This window comes from Ambystoma mexicanum, chromosome 12, assembly GCF_040938575.1.
Source record: "Ambystoma mexicanum isolate Mex_15411 chromosome 12, UKY_AmexF1_1, whole genome shotgun sequence".
NCBI classification, from domain to species: Eukaryota; Metazoa; Chordata; class Amphibia; order Caudata; family Ambystomatidae; genus Ambystoma; species Ambystoma mexicanum.
The window spans coordinates 29879199-29897500 of NC_090936.1; the positions used below are offsets into that span (position 1 = coordinate 29879199).

Consider the following 18302-nt stretch of genomic DNA (forward strand, 5'->3'; position numbering starts at 1 on the left):
ACCAACTACAATCGTCCAAGTGCAAGGGTCTATAAAACTCAGGAGCGCTTTAAGCTCACCGTGTTTTGTATTCTAATTGCACGTCCGTTCAGAGAGAGGAACATAAAAATACCACTAAGTGCTTAACATTAAGTGTTTGTATTTTTGACAGGTTGGTTTACTTTGTGGTGTGCACTTCTCAAATCGTCTCCTGAAAGGCAGGAATCCCAGTTCTTTAGCTTACAGTACTGCCGGATATAGAATTTTCGCAACCACTCGTGTACAGCATGGCACGCCTTGTATAGGGGCAATGTATTGTACTATAACTGCCAATCACGCACTCCTGTATTAAAGAATGGCCGAAATGCCGCAGAGGTCAGCAACCACCACAGCTTTCACTACACCAGACGGACTTCCACCTAAAGGTGGGAAGCCAAGTGGAGCCGGGGGTAGAGTAGCAGTTGCGGGAGTGGTGGGGGGGGGGGGGGGTGGGAGGGGTGTATGTAGGAACACTGGGGTGGGAAGACATGACGCCAGGCATTGACAAGGCTACGATTGGGATGAGTCAGCTCCGATCTGGCTCTTGAAACCTAGTCAGACCCTCAGCCTGGTCACGAACCACGAATGTGATGCCCCCCCACCTCTAGGTCACAACTTTAACAATGCCTTGTGGAAAATGTATAGCCCCAACCAGCAGATGCAATGCTCTGCAACGACAGGGATTGCAAAGGGACACAGCTCGGTAGGACAACAGAGGTTCCCCTTGCCTTTTAGGTGAACACACTTCGCAAAAAAAGCAAAGCGCGCATCAAATCAGCACGCAGCGGAAGTCACATTGTCTGTGGTGCCAATAGTCTGCCTTCTGGCTGCTTCGAAGCGGTTTGAGCCACTGCAACACGCCGCAATGCTAGGAAAAGACCAAGATAAGACTGCCAGAGTGAACCGAACCAGAATCATTGCAAAAGGACCGTTATGGGCGCTATAACCCAGGGGCGGGGGGGGGGGGGGGGAGAGGGGGCAGCGAATGTATGAAGGAAGCCCCTGCCCTGTGTAGTACCAGGTGATTCACTGCTGCCCAGCGCCTGCTCTGCCACCCCGACTAGCAAGCCACTTTCTTTGGGATGCTTTTGTTGTGGTGAAACAAAGGTTCAAACGTTATAGAAGAATGAATAGGAAAACATACACCAGAAGGGGCATTAGAGCTTGTGGGAAATCTGCTGTATGCGTGAATAGTGCAGAGTTGAACGTTTGCTGAGAGTAGCACTCCAGAACATGGTAAGCTGCTTGGACACTTGGTCAATATTTGCAGACATACTTTTGGGCATGAAAGATGCATTTTGTTGACTGGTGCAGGTCGCCTGATCTGCCGTGCGGTCAAGGTAAGTTGGGCTTCCTACTTCCCTGATCAGCAGAAGGAATAGGGGCTTGGGGTGGGTCCAGAAGCACCATTGCAAAGAGGAAGCTTATACTGTACCCGTCTGCAGAAGCTAGCATCGCTGACTTGGCAGGGTGCCATTGCATAACCCAGCATGAGTGAGGTGGCACGCTACAAGATAGTACAGTGGGTGCTGGGGAAGGTTGGCACCCGAGAAATGCACACCGCACTACATGGGAACTTGGACCAAGCATGTGACTGCCCAAACCACGAACATTACCTGCCAAACAACACGTCCATTCCAGCATCCTGTCCATAACCAACATACTGCCCAGTTTCTGTGGCTGGCTTACTCGAAGGTTGAAGAGCGCCCAGGAGTGGATAACCCCACCTTCAACATTGGCCCAGTGTTGAGCTAGTGCCAATGTCCCTTTATTTAATTGCTGTATATATGTATGGCGCCAATCACAAAACTTTTATGGCACTAGAGCTCAAATATGGTCTACCTAATGAGCAAAAGAGGTTTACCTTGCGGGCACCAGCCGAAGTCCGAAACTTTTAAAAGCACAAAGTCTCCTTCTGTGGAGCAATGAGCCAGGCAACTCGTATGCGCCTAGAAACACTGTACAGGCGGAGCTCCTCCCCAACAGATGGCACGTTGCCCTTTAAAGCCACCCATCCCCGAGAACATTTGGAGCTCGGACACTCAGCGGCAATGACTAGCCAAGAATGTAGGCCATGTTAAGCAGCGTCAACACCTGGCTGGCGAGTTAGTTTACGTGTTGCAAGCAGGGATGGCGTTGCTGAAAGAAGCGGTAGTGAATTATTACTGTAGCCAACCTCTAGGCCATCTGGCATCCTCCCACTGTAGCCATTAGTGAGATTCTCAGGTGCTCGGCCAGGTGAGGAGAGCACATGTCCTCTCCCGGCCGAGCCGCGGAGAATAGAGTCTATGAAAAGGTTTGCCGCTAAGGAGCAAAAACACAACAACAGCAGGCAGGACTCCTCACACTGTTACTGCATGAAGCAAGCAGGCAGGCAAGAGCGTTCTTCAGTGCACACCCCAGCAGGGAGTACAAAAAAGATTTAGCTTCATAAAGAGGAGTGGGGGGGTGTCATGGTGTACTCCAATTCCCTCCAGAGTTAAACCAGTCAACATAGAGACGGTCAAATCCACTTAAAGGAGAGGATGAACAGTTTATGAAACAACCTACTGTGCGCACTGGACTCTTTCCTGGTTATAGTCAGCAACTTCCCATTATTCCCTGGTTGGAACATTAAGCTGAAAATACACCAATAGCAACACTTAACAGCAATGGATAGGAGCAACATAGCCTGTGATCAGCCCGAACAGTTCTAAAGCAAGTGAGCAGCCAGTCAGTGCCCATGGCATGATCACGCGAGACTAGCCAGCATTATCAGACTTGCACACGGCGCCATCTATGGCTGCATTACAAGTTCTTTACTTCCAAAGGAAAGCGACTTCCACCGGGGTTGGCCATCACGCCAGCCCTGGCCCGTGTGTTCAGACACCCGTCACCTCGCCTGTTGACAGCAAGATGGTTTCATTTCACGATAAGCAAAGAAAGCAGCGAGGATGCGGCCATGTTTCTGCTCCCATGTAGGGAGGAAAGGTGGGTGCATGCAACTCAAACCAACACCAGAAAGAGCATTACTGCACGAGTAAGGCGCCCGCTTAAGGCTGGGGGATCGGTTTAGACTGGCCAATGGGATTTGACGATGGAAGCAGGTGAGCTGAAGGTACAGTGTTGTGTAAAGGGAGAGACGGACCAAGAGGGGGCACAATTGTTTTAAAACATTTTTCATATACCACAAACAAACGTATCTATCCGTAACTCTGAGGGGGGGGGGGGGGGGCTCAACCTAAAACTGAGCTAGTGTCAGAATGTCAGGCAAATAATAATTCACTGTCCTTGCCCAAAACCCTACTTCTACCCCTAGCACTTAAACCTAATAATCCGAAATAAAGTAAAGTCTTCCACCAGGAGCATGCCTGGTGCACTCAAGTTCCCTTTCCCAAAAATGCACAAGCCAGGAGGGAATTCCCTTCCCCCGACGCTCTGTTAACTTTTACGTAGCATCAGCTTATACTCTACAGGGGGGGGGGGGTCTCCCTTCTCCTGGAACACTCAGAAAAGGTCTTTTTACCAAAAAGGCACAAGCCAGTGGGGATGCCTCCCTTCTCCTGGCATCTATAGCTGAATCACAGTGTCCAAACTTTCAACTAGGGGGAACAATTCCCTTCACTGGTTCTCGGCACAGGACGTGCCATCTTTGGTCCTGCCAACTCGACAATTCACCTGGACTCTTCTCCCAGGTTCTTACAGTGGGCCAACTCCTTCTATAAGTTTCAGTGACTTCGTTCTGGCCACTGAATTGGGGAAAGTTTATGTTGTATTGCACTTGGCTTTGGGTTCTCGAACTGTATCCAGGCTTTGGGTTCTCGAACTGTATCCAGGCTTCAATGGTCCTCCTGTGGCCACTGCCTTGAGGAAGTTGTTCTGTGTTGCTTCTTCAAACTATTTTAGGTTCCCATCCCTTCTCTGGTGGTCAGTGGTTTCGAACTCTCCACTGAGACTAGGCAGTATTCCTCATTACAGTGTCCCCAACCCTTCTTGGCCCATTGACAGGCTCTGCCATGTTGATGGCTGTAAGCCGAGACCCCTGGACTCTTCTCTTGTCCCCACTGGTCCGCCCATGCCTCCAGATACCTTTTAAGAGCTGCTTGCACAGCGCCAGTTCTTCCAGGGACCAGCGCTGGTCTCTTTCTGGCTTCCTGCGGTCTTCAGTGGTTTCACAGCGTTTCAGCATCTGTCGGATCCCTGCAGTCTGGGTATCGTTGTGGGACCATATGTAACACCTGCAGCAGGAGGCCGTGCCACTGCCCCACCTTCTTCCACCAGTCCTTGGATCCACTGGAGATGCCCTCTGCTTCCCACTTGCGTCCTTCCTGTCTCTGGTCTTTGCCATGTCTGGACACCAGCGTTTGGCAGCTTCCTTGCCTCTCGCTACTGGGGTTGGCTTGACAGTTTGTATAGAACTCCGTCTCTTCTTACACTTGTTGCCAGCTCCTCCCTGGCAGAAAATCCCTTCTTCGTTTTGACATTTGCATCTTTATGCCTCCTCGTACCAGTAGTTGTCCCATCTTCTGCGATCTTCCTCGTCCTAGCCTTTCCTACCTGGGCTGTACTGAAGGTATTACAACAGTACACATGTTTATCCTCAAGAAAGGGGTTTGTGATGGACAGAGGATCCAAAGAATGCTAGGGTGGGACGTCAACTGACAGCCTATACCCTAGGTGGTCGCTCCCGACGCAGGTGGAGAGGTCCGCTCGCATCAAACCACCCCTAAGAGGACTATCGGGTAGCGGCCTAGCCTCTCCCAAACCCTGGGACAAGTGGCCATACCTAGTGAATCGTCACAATTTAGTGGGCAAGCTTTGAAATTGTCAGGAGCTGGGAGCTATTTAGCTCCTGGTTATAGCGAAGGGGAGCCTGGTTAGCTTAAAACCAACAGGAGTTACTTTTGGCCCCCCAGGCAAGTGGTGTCAAACAAGCGTAGCGACGTGATATTAACTGTGTAGATTTCCTAATGTGTTTAAATGCAAATAAAGAGCACATCTTAAGGCATTTAAAGCTTATTGTATAATAGATAATGGACAAGTTAGATTTTTTATCTTGCACATGTTAGATTTGTTGCGCGCACTGGACTTGCTTCAGGTTCCCCAGAGGTAGTTCCTGCCCAACGGGTGATGCCAGATACCCAGGAGATGCGCTTTGCTCCTGGTCAACAGATCTTAATTTCCATCCCCGAGTATGAAAGTAAGCATTCAATTCCAAGTAGAAGATGTTCCAATAGCATCCAAAAGGAATGTTTGCAATGAAAGCCGCTTCAGTACGCGGCGTAAACAGGCTTTAGTGGTGAATGGTATGGAGTTTGAATTTGTGCTAGACTTCACCAGCCTTAAATGCAGCATATAATCAGCTGTGTAATGGTAGATTTAGTGACAGGACACCCCTCCTGGGCTCTTGTTCAGGCTAAATAAAACAAAACTGCCGTCTGCAAGTTTAGGTAACGCTCTCTCATCGAGTATGCAGTCTCAAAAAAGTTGGTTACTTATGCCGATTGAAATGAAATTCATATACATTGGGTGAAAAGGGCGAGCGTGTTCCAACAGAGTGAATTTGGGTTGAAGAAACGGCATCACCCGGGCACAGGCTCATTGAAGTAATTACTCGTATGATCGTATGCAGATTTAACAAACAATTGGAGTAGTTTTGTCACTTTATATTTGTTGAGGATTTATTAAGCCGACACTGCATCGAGATCGGCACTCGAAAAGATTGCTTTGACCGTCCATCTTGATGTAGTGGCCCACTGGTTCATACAATAAGAGCCCATTGAGAGACCTCAAACAAAAAACATGCTTTGAGATCACAATACAGGCCTTGAAAAAGACCCAGGTTGGGTCGAAACATGGGTCGGCTGAGTATTAATTAATCACAACTATAAAGCGACAAGACTGCTTCAATTCTTCGTAAAATCTGTATACAACAATACAAAGAGTCATTGCTTCAATGAACGAGCACCCAGGTGATACCAGTTCTTCAACCCAAAAGGACTATCCCTCGCCAAGACAGAAGAGCACTGTCTTGTAAGAACACTCACTGGCAGCAGGTTCTACTTACTTTCATGAGATCAGTGCAGTGATCTACGAATTCTAGTACTCCACCCACCCGTTGTGTATCAACAGGGACTTTGTGCACTGAGAACGAAACACAGATCGCTTAAAAGTTCACATATCCACAACAAAAAAAACCTTTATATACAAGATTTGAGGGAAGCTTATGTATGGGCTCAAGAGGGGGGGGGGCGGGGAGGGGGAAGAGTGTACTCCATGGGCAGCACAGGACTGGGTTCTGTAGAGCGCCCTGGAGGGTACCTTCTACCTGGTGACTTTGTACTGAGGGGACGTAAACGGTTTGTTCGGTCAATGGACCTGGAAAGAATTGTAGACTAAGCCAGAGTCTAACAAATAAAGGAGCTCAGTAACCATGTCTGCTGCAGGGCACGAAGTAAGATTAACCTGCTTTATTCTGCACCAGATAAATCTCCCCATTTGTTGAAGAAGCACTTGGAGGCCAGAAAACCTATTAATGCAACGTTGAGGCAGATTCTGCAAGTGTCCCAATTCTGCTGACTCGGAGACTGAGCTGGATTTTAAATGAAGGATAGCTTTAGCAACATAGATAGAAGTTGTGGATACCAGTCGTGCCCACCCCCACCCCACCCCCCAAGTCAAAGGAAGTGAGCATCGCCTAGACTAACGCATCAACGATTGAGTGGGAGGGGTGGTGAGAAGCTCAAGCAACTGAACCACTAACTTTCTTGGAATGGGTGCCAGTCAGTGGGGAATCCTCGTTCAGTCTGAATGGGCAGCTTCCTCCTCATGCACCTATGCCCAATGATCTGCTTTGGCAGCGGAGGAGCGTTTGGAGACTAAAGTGTTTGACAGCTAATCGCTCCACAGCATTTATGCGCAGGGAGGATGTAGTTGAGGGCCTCCAGTAAGCCCCACGCCATTGATCTGTTATGGCCATGTGCTCAAGTGGATTCACAAAGGGAAGGCCCTTTAACACACGTGCTAGAGACTGCCTACCACTTTAGGGCCTTCAGCACTAGATGGTGCCAGATGCCTGCTGCTGCCCTACCCTGGAGCGGCTTGCATGCGGAAGACCATTTAGCGAGCCGTTATGCGGGATGGCAGAAAGACCAGTAGCCGTCTGGGCTGAACCAACCATCGCTAGACTACACCAGCAGTGATTAACGATATGCCTTATTCACCAATCGTATCATAGGGCAATTCGACCCATCCACTGCACTTACCTAAATAGAAACAAGAACATGGCGATTTGTATTCAGCTGCAGTTTCCAGTTGTTGGTCACAGGCCCTGCAACCTCAAGCGCCCATATTCGGGTACTAGATGGCCCAGTAACATGCACCAACTGGCCGAATACTTGCTACATTGCTCCGCTCGGCCTTGCTGTGAGCCTGCAATTTGGATGCAGAAATCGGCGCTCCTCATACGCTCAACGGGTGCATGAATGAGTTCGGTTTCTGCTCTGCTCATCCTGGCCACGGGATGCATGGTCCTGCTTGAGGCAGTGCTTGGCTGGTAAACCCCGCTTCACCTTAACCCATGCCATTACAGCTGCCAGATGTTACAATGGGTGCGCTCCAACGCTTCTGTTTGGAATGCTGTGTTTTCATACCATCGCCCGCACTGCTGCACTGGCCAAAACTCGGCAGGACGAAGGCGAAACTCAAAAACACAGGGGCATTCCGTCAGAGACTCAAATTAATTTCTTTATTTTTTTTTTTAATTGCTTAATACAACCAAATAGGTATTTTATACAGGAAATAAAAACCAAATACTTGTCAAACAATAGTAAAACAGCATAAGAAGGTCAATTGTGGCAAGTATAGAAATGCATGCACCTAAACAGGTAAAGTGATATATTAACCTCATGTCATGCCCCTGAATAAATGTGTTCGAGATGCTCTACCTGTGTGCCCAATGCCTTCCGGAACGTTCTAGAAATATGTGCAATTCCATAGAAACCACTCCCGATTCAGCGAGTAAGAGTCCCACAGGAAGGCTGCTTGGTAGTGCCAAGAAGCCACCGCTGAGACCCGTCTTCGCCAGACCTCTGCTCGTAGGGTATGGCAGGCGGACGAGCCGGATTTTTAATCTGTAGAGGTCCAACTAAAATGTCAAAGATTAACCAGAGTTTTGGGCTGATTGTAGCCGTGCAGGACGCAAGGCGTGCACAGCCTGGTAATGTCAATTGAGCCTATAATCAAAGGCCATGCCCAGATATTTATAGTGCGATAGCAAATCCAAATGAACATCTGGCCTCCTTTCATATTGCTAGCAGTTCCGGCTCCAAATGGCGATTATTAAAACATATTTATAACAAACACCCTACATGTCCCAGCCGTTTGCACGGCAATAACCGGCGAGTTGCAAGATTCTAGCTTTCTAAATCCCCGATGACGCGACAAATGTGAGGTGTATATAGCTTTACAGATTGGCACTACTTTTGCTCAACAAGCCTGAACTTGCCAAGAAAGGTGGGCAAACGTTTACATGCAGTGTGCCTGCCAGGTCTGGAAAGACTCCGTCACATAGCAACTTGCAGCGGCACCCATCCAGGCTTCCCGCAAATGACTGGCGCAGTTCACCGACACCCTCCTAGTAAGAGGAGGGCCACTGGCCCGCGGTTGCCAGTCTCCTAGAGTAGCGGAACAGGGCCTCGCCTATGCTGTACAGGCACCTAGAAAGTGGACCCTTGCCGGCAAGCAGCAGAGAGATTGAGAGAAATGCAGTCTAATGGGACGTAGCACAGAAAACGAGATAGATAGAGAGATGGAGAGAGGCGGACATCGACAAGGACTGCCAGGAACAGAGCGGCATTTCCTGGCAAACCAGAAAAGCGTCACGCTCGGATTTTGACATCTACCCCTAGATCTTGCCATATAGGAATAGTTCCACTTCAACAACACCACCAGGAAGCGGGGTGGGCTTTACCACCCGTTACAGGCCTAAGTAAAGTGAGTGGATGGCATTTGTGTCCTCGCACCACTTTACAAATTGACAATTTGTATTGGTTTTGTTTGCAGTAGTGGGAAAAAATAAAAATAGAGGAGTGTGACGGTTCTCCAAACTATTGCTTGTGCCACATTAGTCTGTTACTTGAACATCCCTGTTGCTCCCCAGAAGGTAAAGACACACATTGCTTTGGGCACAGCACGCGGTCAGCTGACTGCACTTTCACTTCAGTATTACTTTAAGGAAGTAACTAGCTTCGGAATAATGTGTGCGATCGCTGTGGATTGGGCTGGGCCCTCAGCATTCACCTAGAAAGGACGACCAATACTAGTCAGGTTCCTCGACCATGGGGACAAACATTAACACTCCTAACAACAAGTCCGGCTTTGGTCAGGCAACGCCTTCGCGGCATGTCCTGGCCATAAGATTGCAACAGCTAGAACATAGTGGGATCAACAGAGTATAGGATAGCAGCGCCCAAGCTACACATCATTTTCGACAGGACTGAGGTCTACTGCAGGAGGAAAGTGGTCGGCCTTCTCTTCTAGGGTGATATGGAGACCATTTAGAGAGCCCGGGAATAACTGCAGGTAAGTGGCACTTTGTCTATATGAACACATAGTGAAGGACACAGCTCCCACTAAGGAACCCATCTGAAGGGTTCTAATAGGGAGAGCAGAGTACTATATTGGCATAGCGATAGTGATCCAGGCAATGGCACCAAAGGACTGCCAACTCCAAAATGTTTATATTTATTGAATTTATATAGCGCTTTAAGCCAAAGCGCTTTACAATATAACAGGTACAAAAGTGAGAAGCATATTTACAAACATGAACAGGTCATTAGAACAATAATTAGAACTATTTACAAGGGGGGGGGGAAATAGGGTAGAGGAGGGCGTAGGTGAAAGGAGTTACGGTGTAGGGTTTGAGGTGGGGGGGTGGGGGAGTGAAGCAGAATTAAGCAGAATCCAGCGGTCACTTCCTCCCAGGATGAAGAGGAGGAGTCAAACCTGGGAATTCACAGGAAGAAGGACCTAAAAGAAATCCTATAATGCATCTGACAAAAAAACATGACCTACAAAGTCCCTGTGCAGTGCTTTAGGTCCACAGATATTCAAACACCAGTTGAACGAAACTACCTCTTACTGAGTCAGTGAAGGGGTTAATTTGCAAAGAATGGGAAGATTTGAAGAAACTGCATGGTCCTTGATTCAGGTTCAAGACACAGGCAACTGAGCACAAAATCCCCAATATTACATTAGTCCCACAGCTGTTTAATATGTGGGGTAAACGCTCTGTAGCCCCTGAAAACGTCCATCTGTAGGACCCAGTGGATACAAAGAGCACCCCATTCTTTTTTTTTTTTAACTGGATCTAATTTAGCTCCAACAGTCCGCATCAATGCTGCGTATGTGCCAGAGTTCTCTTGAAAGAATATGAGGGCCGGTCTATGGCAGCCGAGAGCGCACACACACCATGACACAGCAGGCAGAACACCGCCCACCATATGCAGTCAGAGCTGCTACCCTGGCTCAGGCACTTTTGACGGTATCCCCTCCAACCCCCCCAAGCCCAGGAGGGCGAGTAGATTACTACACCTTCCTTTGGCCCATTAGATCCAACTTTCACTCCAACTCACCAGAGGCATAGCCATGATTGTGTAATAAGTGGGGCCTGGAGCTAATGTAGTAGGGCCACACTAAGAAGCGCTAGCAGAAGGAAGGGCACTGTTTTGCTCCCATCCAAATGAGTGACAGAGGGAGGACGAACCAATCAAGGGAGTGGAGGGGGGTTGCCCCATTTTTTTTTTTTTTTTTTTTTTTTTTTTTAAATAGTGGGTTAAAATAGTGCATTTTTTGTGATAAATTAGATAAAAAGCCACGCAGTTTACAAGTGGTTTTGCAGGGTAAGACATAACAAGTCCATTAGATGCCAAGCCCCCAAAAATGCAGGGGAGCATTTTCAAAACACATTTTTATGTTTCTTTTTAATTTATAAACAATTTTTACAAAAAGGTTGAAGACATCTCATTTGTCAATAACATATGATTGGTAAAGAGGAAAAACGAAGAAGTGGAGCTCAGTCCTCCACAAGTCTTACCTTATGGACGAGTCATCTATTCTCCTTGGTTTCGGAGGATTTGGTCACAAACGAGACCACTGCCTTCACAAATGCCCACCACTCCTCTGCACTAAAAGATGGATATTGGGACAGAAGCAGTCCAAATACTTTGGTTGTCGCCTTAGTCAAGCCTGGGCAGTACAGCAAGAGATGCTTCAAAGTTTTGACACAGCCGCAATCTTTACAAAATCGGCATGTGTTAACGGCAACTTTGGATCGCATTGCAATGATCTCGTTTGTGGGTAGGAGATGGTCATATTCATTGTCATATTCAGCAGTAAAGTGTGTTGGCAAATTTTGCCAGGTATCCCGGAAGTGTATTTAAATGTCCTTTTTTCCAAAGGAAGGTGTGCAATTGACTTGTAGCCTGCGACGCTTGCGAGAGTAGTTTATCCAGTCACTTTCTCCTAGATTTACTCTTGCATGATTTGTTTTCAGATCTTTTTTGAGTGCAGTCAATCATATCCAGTTTGTCTCCGTTTGCCCAGTTATCCAGCGTTGCGTTAGACTCTCGGAGTAGTTCTTTGCTAATTAAGACTCATATCGGCCAAGAAGAAATTAAACTGTACCGGGGCTAGTGGGCACCCTTACTTTATGACTCTGGCTGTGGGAATTTCCCTTGATAGTAGGTCAGATTGATTCAGTCGCACTCACATGGTGGTTTTAGATTGACGAGCCATCAGGGGTTACAAGATAGTTTGGACAATTCAGCTGGGCCAATTTCCCCAACAAGCATTGTCGATTGACTGTCGGAAGCTTGAACCAAGTCGGCGAACGACACGAAAAACTTTGGTCTGCCCTCTAACACTGTTCCCTTGAAGATGCTCAGAAAAAAGATGTTGCAGCCGTTCCGATCTCCTGGACGAAGCCCGTCAAACACAAACACATTTTCATAATGCCTTTGCCCACTATATGCCAGTAGGATGCAAGTGTAAAAAAGCATTTTCATATTGATTGTGCTCACACATGTCCATTCTGGTGCACCTATATATGCCAGTATTCCCACATAGGAAAATACTCATGTTTGCTTTGCCCATAATGCCAGTAAGGAGACTGTAACAAAGCATGTTTCTACTGGCTCTGCCAAAACACGCGAGTATCCCCATATAAGCACATACTCCCGTTAGCTTTGCATCAATGCCAGTGAAAAAAAGCCATGCCACAGTAAGAAACCATACCGTGGCTGGCTACACAAACCACCCCCCCCACCCACCCCCAATATAAGAACGGCAGTAAGAAATGTCATGCCACAGTAAAAAAAACATTGCGTTGCAGGCTGCACGAATAATGCCCCCCCACCCCAGTGTAAGAATGCTTATGTTGCCCTTTACCTTTAAACCAGTAAAATAAATCAAACCAAAATAAGGAAACACCCTCCCCCCCTTTGTAAGAACACATGTTGGCTTGTCCATTAATGAGTACACAACATTCCATGTCACAGTAAGACCCAGCCAGGCCAGCCCCACAGTATTTCCCCCCCAATTCCCTCCCCCTCACCCCACCTCCCCCCAACTCCACCATCACATAAAAACACTCAAGTTGGCTTTCCTTTGCCCAAAATGGTATTAAAACATGCCATGCTCCTGTCAAAAAATGGTCATGCAATGCCCCTCCACAGGTCCCAGCGTGCATACACACCGAAACACACCTGATCACGAGTTGGGCGGTAGCACTCAAGTGTAGTGGTAACATTTCCAGTCTGGTGTTTTATCCAGAGGGTAACCCGCAGGAAAATTCCCCATTTTCGGCGCAATTACTGCGCTGCAATTATGCTGAAAAATCCCAATTGACACCAGTGGGCCCAATGGGGGCTAACTGGTTACCGCCCAACCTGTGTGGGCACAAATGCGAATAAAGTTGGACAGTATACCAGCCGGGATATCGCCCAATTCATGATCAGGGACTATGCGCTCATTAACACGCACAGTGTACACCAGTCACACTGCATTCATTCATAGGTGTGCACTTGCAGACACCTCCTAACATACAAACAATCCCTCGCAGTCCGAGGGCTGGGCTTAACAGCAGAGTGATGCCTCCTGCATCAAAGTGATGGGGATTTAGCCCTCCCAAGGCCATGCCTGGAGCCACCCATGTACCCGTCATTCTCATCCGAGGTCCCCACAACTCAGCTACTTGTTAAAGAGTAAGCCCAGAGTGCAAGAGGGGAGGCGAGATAGAGGTGCAGGTCTCCACATAGCTACCTTCCCTCGCACTTCCTCCAGTGTCACGACGCACAGGATGCATTGCTGCCATCTCGGAACGTGCGTGTCTCATCAGCTTAGCAGTCAGCCATTTTTGATCGTTGAGTTGGCCATTTCATAGGCTACCTACGGTCTCACCCCACGATGATACATTTTAACGCGCCTGTACACAAGTGTTTCTAGGCACGAATGACTGAACCATTACCAACCACCCCCCATGCCCAGGGCTTTAAGTGGGCTGGGGCTAGCCATGGTCTAGCCCCAGCAGTCTCCAGAAAGGGCCCCCGAGCCGAGGCCCTGCTAGGGTCCACCAAGACTAGCCCCAGCCAGCCGACAACTCAGGCAGTCCGGTTACATGAGCTGTCTGGAAGTGTCACCACTTGCTAAGTACCAACACCTGCAAGCAGCAGGGGTCTGGGCCATGCGGGCTGCCTGATGTTTATGTACTCGATGGAGGAAGGATGGACTGCCCAGCTCTCAGAGACTGGCCACTCCTCTTGTTTCGAGCACATAGACATCAGCAGCAGGGACAACTTTCATTCAAGGGGCCTGTGGTTTAGGGGGGGGTCGTCTCTTTGGGGGCGTAGTCTAAGTGTACTTGGGCCACGCCCCCAACGAGAGCCACCTCGATTTCTAATCCCACTTAAAGAATAGCCCATGCCTAAAGGACAAAACCATTCTGCCTCTTCCAATGACTCCTCGCCTTTATTGCAGATATCTCCTCCAATCCCTGTAATGTTGCAGTTATGAAGCAACCAACTGATAATAGCTGCAAGTCAAAAAGCGTACAAAATATGTAGACACCTCCCCAGATTCAATCCCACATTTTTATTGAATTAGTACTCCTCTTTAGTACTCGGTATACGTCCAACTCATTTGCACTCAAACTGGCTCACCACTTCTTGCCATCGGTTGTACTACTGTATAGGCCAGGCTCCCTTCATGCCCCCACCCAACTACAAAGGTGCTACTTTAAGTCACTTATGTTCAAAATTGACAGTGGCTGCTCCCAAAACGTACACAAGTGCCCTGATAACGCCATCAGAAGCTTGGTGCAGCCACCATGAGCATAAACAACTGCATAAAGTGAGCATTTAGTACTGACTGTCACCCATGGCCCCACGTTTAACTGTCTGATGTCAAACACGAGGGCATTCAGCTAAACAAAAGGGAGAAAAAACAAGAGAAAAAAAATTCAGGCAAATATTTTTTTTTTTTTTTTAAGCCTCAAGCTTTGGGCGTCCATTACTTTGACAGCCGGGGCAACCAACAACAAGTAAAGCAGATGTCAATTGGCAAATTGCAATCCTAAAAACACAAAAGAAAGGAAGGGCGGCCCATGCACAAGGCAGAGATGCCCCCATGCATAGGGTAGTTACTTCCTGGGAAGGGCAATAAGGGCTGCGCACCCAGACCGATGGCGAAAGCCGCAGCAGCAGGACCCTGGGCAGAGCGGCCGTGCAGCGCAGTGTTGGGGGGCGTGCGCCACCCCCACGCTTTACCAGCCCGTGCGGGGCTGTGTGAAAGCAAGCGCCTCGCAGCACCCGCTCCCCGCAAGGCGCTATGCCCCCTGCTAAGCCGCCCCTGCGGCTGCACAGCCCCTTGTGCGCCGGGCCCCTGTCCCTAGACCCCGGAAGCTGCGGCGGGGGCCCACCTACCAGACAGAGCCGTAGGCGCCCGAGCCCACCGGGGAGAGGCTGGTGTAGCGCTCGGGCACCTCCCACACCGTCTTGTTCAGCTCCTGCCGGTAGAAGCCCGCTTTGCCCGACATCCTCTCTGCAGCGAGCGCTGCCGGTGCCGGGTTCCCGCTGAGCCGCGCACACACAGCTTTCAGGCAGGGCGGCCGACCGTCGTGAAGCCCGGCTCCTCCTCCCGAGGCGCTACTCCTGCCGGGGGAGGAGCCTCCCGGCTGAGGGGCGGGGCCGGGGCGGAGCTAAACAGGCCATGCCCCCCTCCCCTCCCCTCCCTCCGCCAAGCGGTACCCTTCATCCCCGCCTGGTGCCCCCTTACAGGCCCCAGTCAGAGGCGTGCACGGATTCAGTTAGAAATGCTAAGAATGTACGAGAAGATTCCGAAAAGAAAACTATCCGGGGGGTCTTCACTCCAAGATGGCGTCCGCGGTAGCCGCCTGGTGACAGGTGTCCGCTTTCTGTGCCTATGGACGGCGTGGCGTACGCAAAGCACGCTCCCTTTATAAGCACTTGCGTGCGTGGGCACGGGGCCGGTTCCCCAAAAGCAGCGGTGTGGAGCCAGAGCGCCAGTTCGCTGGACGCCGAGTGAACGCTAGCACAGCTTTGCAAAGCCTTCTGCAACGGAATTCTGTTGCTGTCGTTGCCATGTAACGCACAGTTCTTTTAGGTTACCTGACAGCAAAAACACAACCGGAAAGCTGGGTTTGCAGTTCACTCGAAATTTTACCTCAGTATAACCCACCGCAATATTCCAAGGTGTACTGAGTGTGTTGCCTCAGTATAACCCACCGCATTATTCCAAGGTGTACTGGAAGTGTTACCTCAGTGTAACCCACTACTATATTCCAAGGTGTACTGGAAGCATTACCTCAGTATAGCCCACTGCAATATTGCAAGGCGTACTGGAAGTGTTACCTCAGTATAACCCACCACAATATTCCAAGGTGTACTGAGTGTTGCCTCAGGATAACCCACCGCATTATTCCTAGGTGTACTCGAATCGTTACCTCAGTATAACCCACCGCAATATTCCAAGGTGTACTGGAAGTGTTACCTCAGTACAACCCACTGCATTATTCCAAGGCGAACTGGAAGTGTTACCTCAGTATAACCCACTGCATTATTCCAAGGCACACTTGAAGCATTGCCTCAGTATAACCCACCACAATATTCCAAGGTGTACTGAGTGTTGCCTCAGTATAACCCACCGCATTATTCCTAGGTGTACTCGAAGCATTACCTCAGTATAACCCACCGCAATATTCTAAGGTGTACTGTAAGTGTTACCTCAGTATAACCCACTGCATTATTCCAAGGCGAACTGGAAGTGTTACCTCAGTATAACCCACTGCATTATTCCAAGGCACACTTGAAGCATTGCCTCAGTATAACCCACCGCAATATTCCAAGGTGTACTGAGTGTTGCCTCAGTATAACCCACCGCATTATTCCAAGGTGTACTGGAAGTGTTACCTCAGTGTAACCCACTACTATATTCCAAGGTGTACTGGAAGCATTACCTCAGTATAGCCCACCGCAATATTGCAAGGCGTACTGGAAGTGTTACCTCACCCACCACAATATTCCAAGGTGTACTGGAAACATTACCTCAGTATAACCCACCACAATATTCCAAGGTGTACTGAGTGTTGCCTCAGTATAACCCACCGCATTATTCCTAGGTGTACTCGAAGCGTTACCTCAGTATAACCCACCGCAATATTCCAAGGTGTACTGGAAGTGTTACCTCAGTATAACCCACTGCATTATTCCAAGGCGAACTGGAAGTGTTACCTCAGTATAACCCACTGCATTATTCCAAGGCATACTTGAAGCATTGCCTCAGTATAACCCACTGCAATATTCCAAGGTGTACTGAGTGTTGCCTCAGTATAACCCACAGCATTATTCCAAGGCGAACTGGAAGTGTTAACTCAGTATAACTCACTGCATTATTCCAAGGCACACTTGAAGCATTGCCTCAGTATAACCCACCGCAATATTCCAAGGTGTACTGAGTGTTGCCTCAGTATAACCCACCGCAATATTCCATGGTGTACTGGAAGTATTACTCAGTATAACCCACAGCAATATTCCAAGGTGCACTGGAAGTGTTACCTCAGTATAACCCACCGCAATATTCCAAGGTGTACTGGAAGTGTTACCTCAGTATAACCCACTGCATTATTCCAAGGCGAACTGGAAGTGTTACCTCAGTATAACCCACTGCATTATTCCAAGGCACACTTGAAGCATTGCCTCAGTATAACCCACCGCAATATTCCAAGGTGTACTGAGTGTTGCCTCAGTATAACCCACAGCATTATTCCAAGGCGAACTGGAAGTGTTACCTCAGTATAACACTGCATTATTCCAAGGCACACTTGAAGCATTGCCTCAGTATAACCCACCGCAATATTCCAAGGTGTACTGAGTGTTGCCTCAGTATAACCCACCGCAATATTCCACGGTGTACTGGAAGTGTTACCTCAGTATAACCCACCACAATATTCCAAGGTGTACTGGAAGCGTTACCTCAGTATAACCCACCGCAATATTCCATAGAGTACTGGAAGTGTTACCTCAGTAGAACCCACTACAATATACCAAGGTGTACTGGAAGCGTTACCTCAGTATTACTCACTGCAATATTCCAAGACACACTGGAAGCGTTACCTCAGTATAACCCACTGCAATATCACAAGGTGTACTGGAAGTGTTACCTCAGTATAACCCACCGCAATATTCCATAGCGTACTGGAAGTGTTACCTCAGTATAACCCACTATAATATTCCAAGGCATACTCGAAGCGTTACCACAGTATAACCCATCGCAATTTTCCAAGGCATACTGGAAGCGTTACCTCAGTATAACCCACTGCAATATTCCAAGGTGTACTGGAAGTGTTACCTCAGTATAGCCCACCGCAATATTCCAAGGCGTACTGGAAGTGTTACCTCAGTATAACCCACCACAATATTCCAAGGTGTACTGGAAGCGTTACCTCAGTATAACCCACCGCAATATTCCATAGAGTACTGGAAGTGTTACCTCAGTAGAACAAATGTAGGGGAGGAGTGGTCCAAAAGACCCCCCCCTTGCCTACATCCCCTCCCCAGGTGAGGGCCATGGCTCATTGGGCGTCCCCTCAGACCACCCGGGCCCAGGTGGTGGAGGGTTCACCTGCTGAAGACATTGCCCACACATATTGAATTTAACTAGGCCCAGAAACCATTTTGCCTATCAAAGATGGTGTGAGCTCAGCGCACTGTAGCGCGGCCCCCACCCACGGA

General features: G+C 48.7%; 1 protein-coding gene across 2 annotated transcripts in view; it reads right to left on the reverse strand.

The window, feature by feature from the left end:
• The window catches only part of MAPK11 (mitogen-activated protein kinase 11), a 69061-nt gene extending 53845 nt beyond the window's left edge, over positions 1-15216 (reverse strand). The window contains exon 1 of one of the 2 annotated variants that reach the window (XM_069627851.1): positions 14976-15216. In XM_069627851.1, coding sequence (XP_069483952.1) covers positions 14976-15088 — 113 coding nt within the window. In that variant the 5' untranslated portion in view covers positions 15089-15216. Of the gene's footprint in view, positions 1-11092; positions 11972-14975 lie in introns of those variants that run through there. The other variant, XM_069627852.1, reaches the window with a different exon arrangement.
• Positions 15217-18302: the final 3086 nt, after the last annotated feature.